The following is a 1,685-nucleotide window of genomic DNA, read 5'->3' as shown; positions in this document are numbered from 1 at the left end:
CAGCGGCAGTTGCAGCTGCGGCAGCAGCAACAACTGTGACGCATACAGAAGATAACCCTGGCTGCTGCCCTGAAGGCAAAAACACACTCTCCACAATCGCGACAATGGCGGCATCAACCGCATCAGCAGCAGCAGCAGCACAACTGCCTCTAGCGAGGTTCCCCCGTCGACTGAAGGCATTCGCACTCTTTGCTGCTGCAGTGCTGCTTCTGTCTCTCCAAGGTAACACAGGTGCTGCAGCTGGCGCTGATGCTGCAGCAACAGCACTACTTTATCTTGGCTCCACAGCACAGCACCAGCAGCAACTTTATCCACGACGGATGAGCAGGCGACTGCAGTCGCTATCTCAGGGTGCTGTGCAGCAGCNCAGCAGCAACTTTATCCACGACGGATGAGCAGGCGACTGCAGTCGCTATCTCAGGGTGCTGTGCAGCAGCAGCAGCACCAAGGCAACTTCCAGCAGCAGCAGCTGCTGCAGCAGCCGCTGGACCGACGCATGCAGCAACAGCAACAGCTTCAACAGCAACAGTTCCTCCAGCAGCAGCAACTAGTTCAGCAGCAGCAGCTGCAGCAGCAACTGCAGCAGCAAGGCCAACGCTTCCCCGTGGGGCTAGGCCAGCAACAAGTGAACCCCCAACTGCAGCCGCAGTGGCAGCAGCAGATGCTCCAGCAGCAGCTGATGCAGCAGCAACTCCAACAGCAGCAGCTGCTGCAGCAGCAGCATGCACTGCAGCAGCAGCCACAGGGGTTGACTGCACAGGGGTTGACTGGACAGGGGTTGACTGGCCTGCAGCAGCAGCAGCTAGAGCAGCTTCGTCAGCAGCAGCAGCAGCAGCAACTGCAGCAGCAGCGGCTGCCAGTGCAGCAGCAGCAGCCTTCGACTGCATGGGACCAACAACAATGGCAGCGGCTGGAGCAGCAGCAACAGCTGCAGCAGCAACAACTGCAGCGCCTGCAGCAGCAGCAGCAATTCCTTCAGCAGCAAGCATGGCAGCAGCAACAGATGCAGCTACAGAACCAGCCGCCTTATCGTGCACCTGCTGCTGCTGCTGCACACCCCGCCCCAACACCCCTTTCTCCTGCTGCTGCTGTCTTAGTTAACAGCCTTCGAGGGGTCCTAGGTGACCTCAGCAGCAGCGGGAGCCCCCTCTCAGTAGAGCAGCTGACTTCGCTGGTGCTGCAGCATCTCCCGCTGCAGCAGCAGCGGCAGATATATCTACAGCTGCAGCAGATGCTTGCGCCGGATCAGCTGCAGCAGCAGCAGCAGCAACAGCAGCAGCAGCGGCCCCTTCTACAGCAGCTGCAGCAGCTGCAGCAGATGCAACAGCCAGTGCTTACTGCGCAGGAAGCAACCGACCTCAGCAAAGCAACCGCCTTGATGTCTGCTGCAGCAGCAGCAGCAGCAGAAGAAGAGGAAGCAATCGCAGGACAGGGTGTACATGGATGCGTCCCTTTACACTGTCTAGACACCTCAAAGAGAGGTTCTGCTGTCTGCGGCACAGACGGAAAGACCTATGAAAGCCGCTGTGCCTTGATAGAGGCGGCATGCGAACGCAGCAGCAGCAACAGCAGCAGCAGCAACAGCAGCAGCAACAGCAGCAGCAACAACACCAGCGGCAGTGGCGTGATGAGGCTCGCTGTGCAGCACGAAGGCGCTTGCGGACAGCAACAGCATCACCACCACC

The 1,685-nt window shown here is 59.4% G+C and overlaps 1 protein-coding gene across 1 annotated transcript in view; it reads left to right on the top strand.

Moving 5' to 3' along the window:
• Nucleotides 1-391: 391 nt before the first annotated feature.
• Nucleotides 392-1,685, top strand: part of EMH_0023770 (kazal-type serine protease inhibitor domain-containing protein, putative) — a gene marked incomplete at both ends in the record, with an annotated part of 3,717 nt that continues 2,423 nt past the window's right edge. The window contains one exon of the mRNA XM_013502193.1: nucleotides 392-1,624. Within this exon, the coding sequence (XP_013357647.1) occupies nucleotides 392-1,624 (1,233 nt within the window). The remainder of the gene's footprint in view (nucleotides 1,625-1,685) is intronic.

This window comes from Eimeria mitis, genomic scaffold (assembly GCF_000499745.2).
Source record: "Eimeria mitis Houghton genomic scaffold, Emh_scaff848, whole genome shotgun sequence".
Classification (NCBI taxonomy): domain Eukaryota; phylum Apicomplexa; class Conoidasida; order Eucoccidiorida; family Eimeriidae; genus Eimeria; species Eimeria mitis.
Note: the sequence above shows the minus strand (reverse complement) of the source record. Positions and strands in the feature narration are given on the sequence as shown.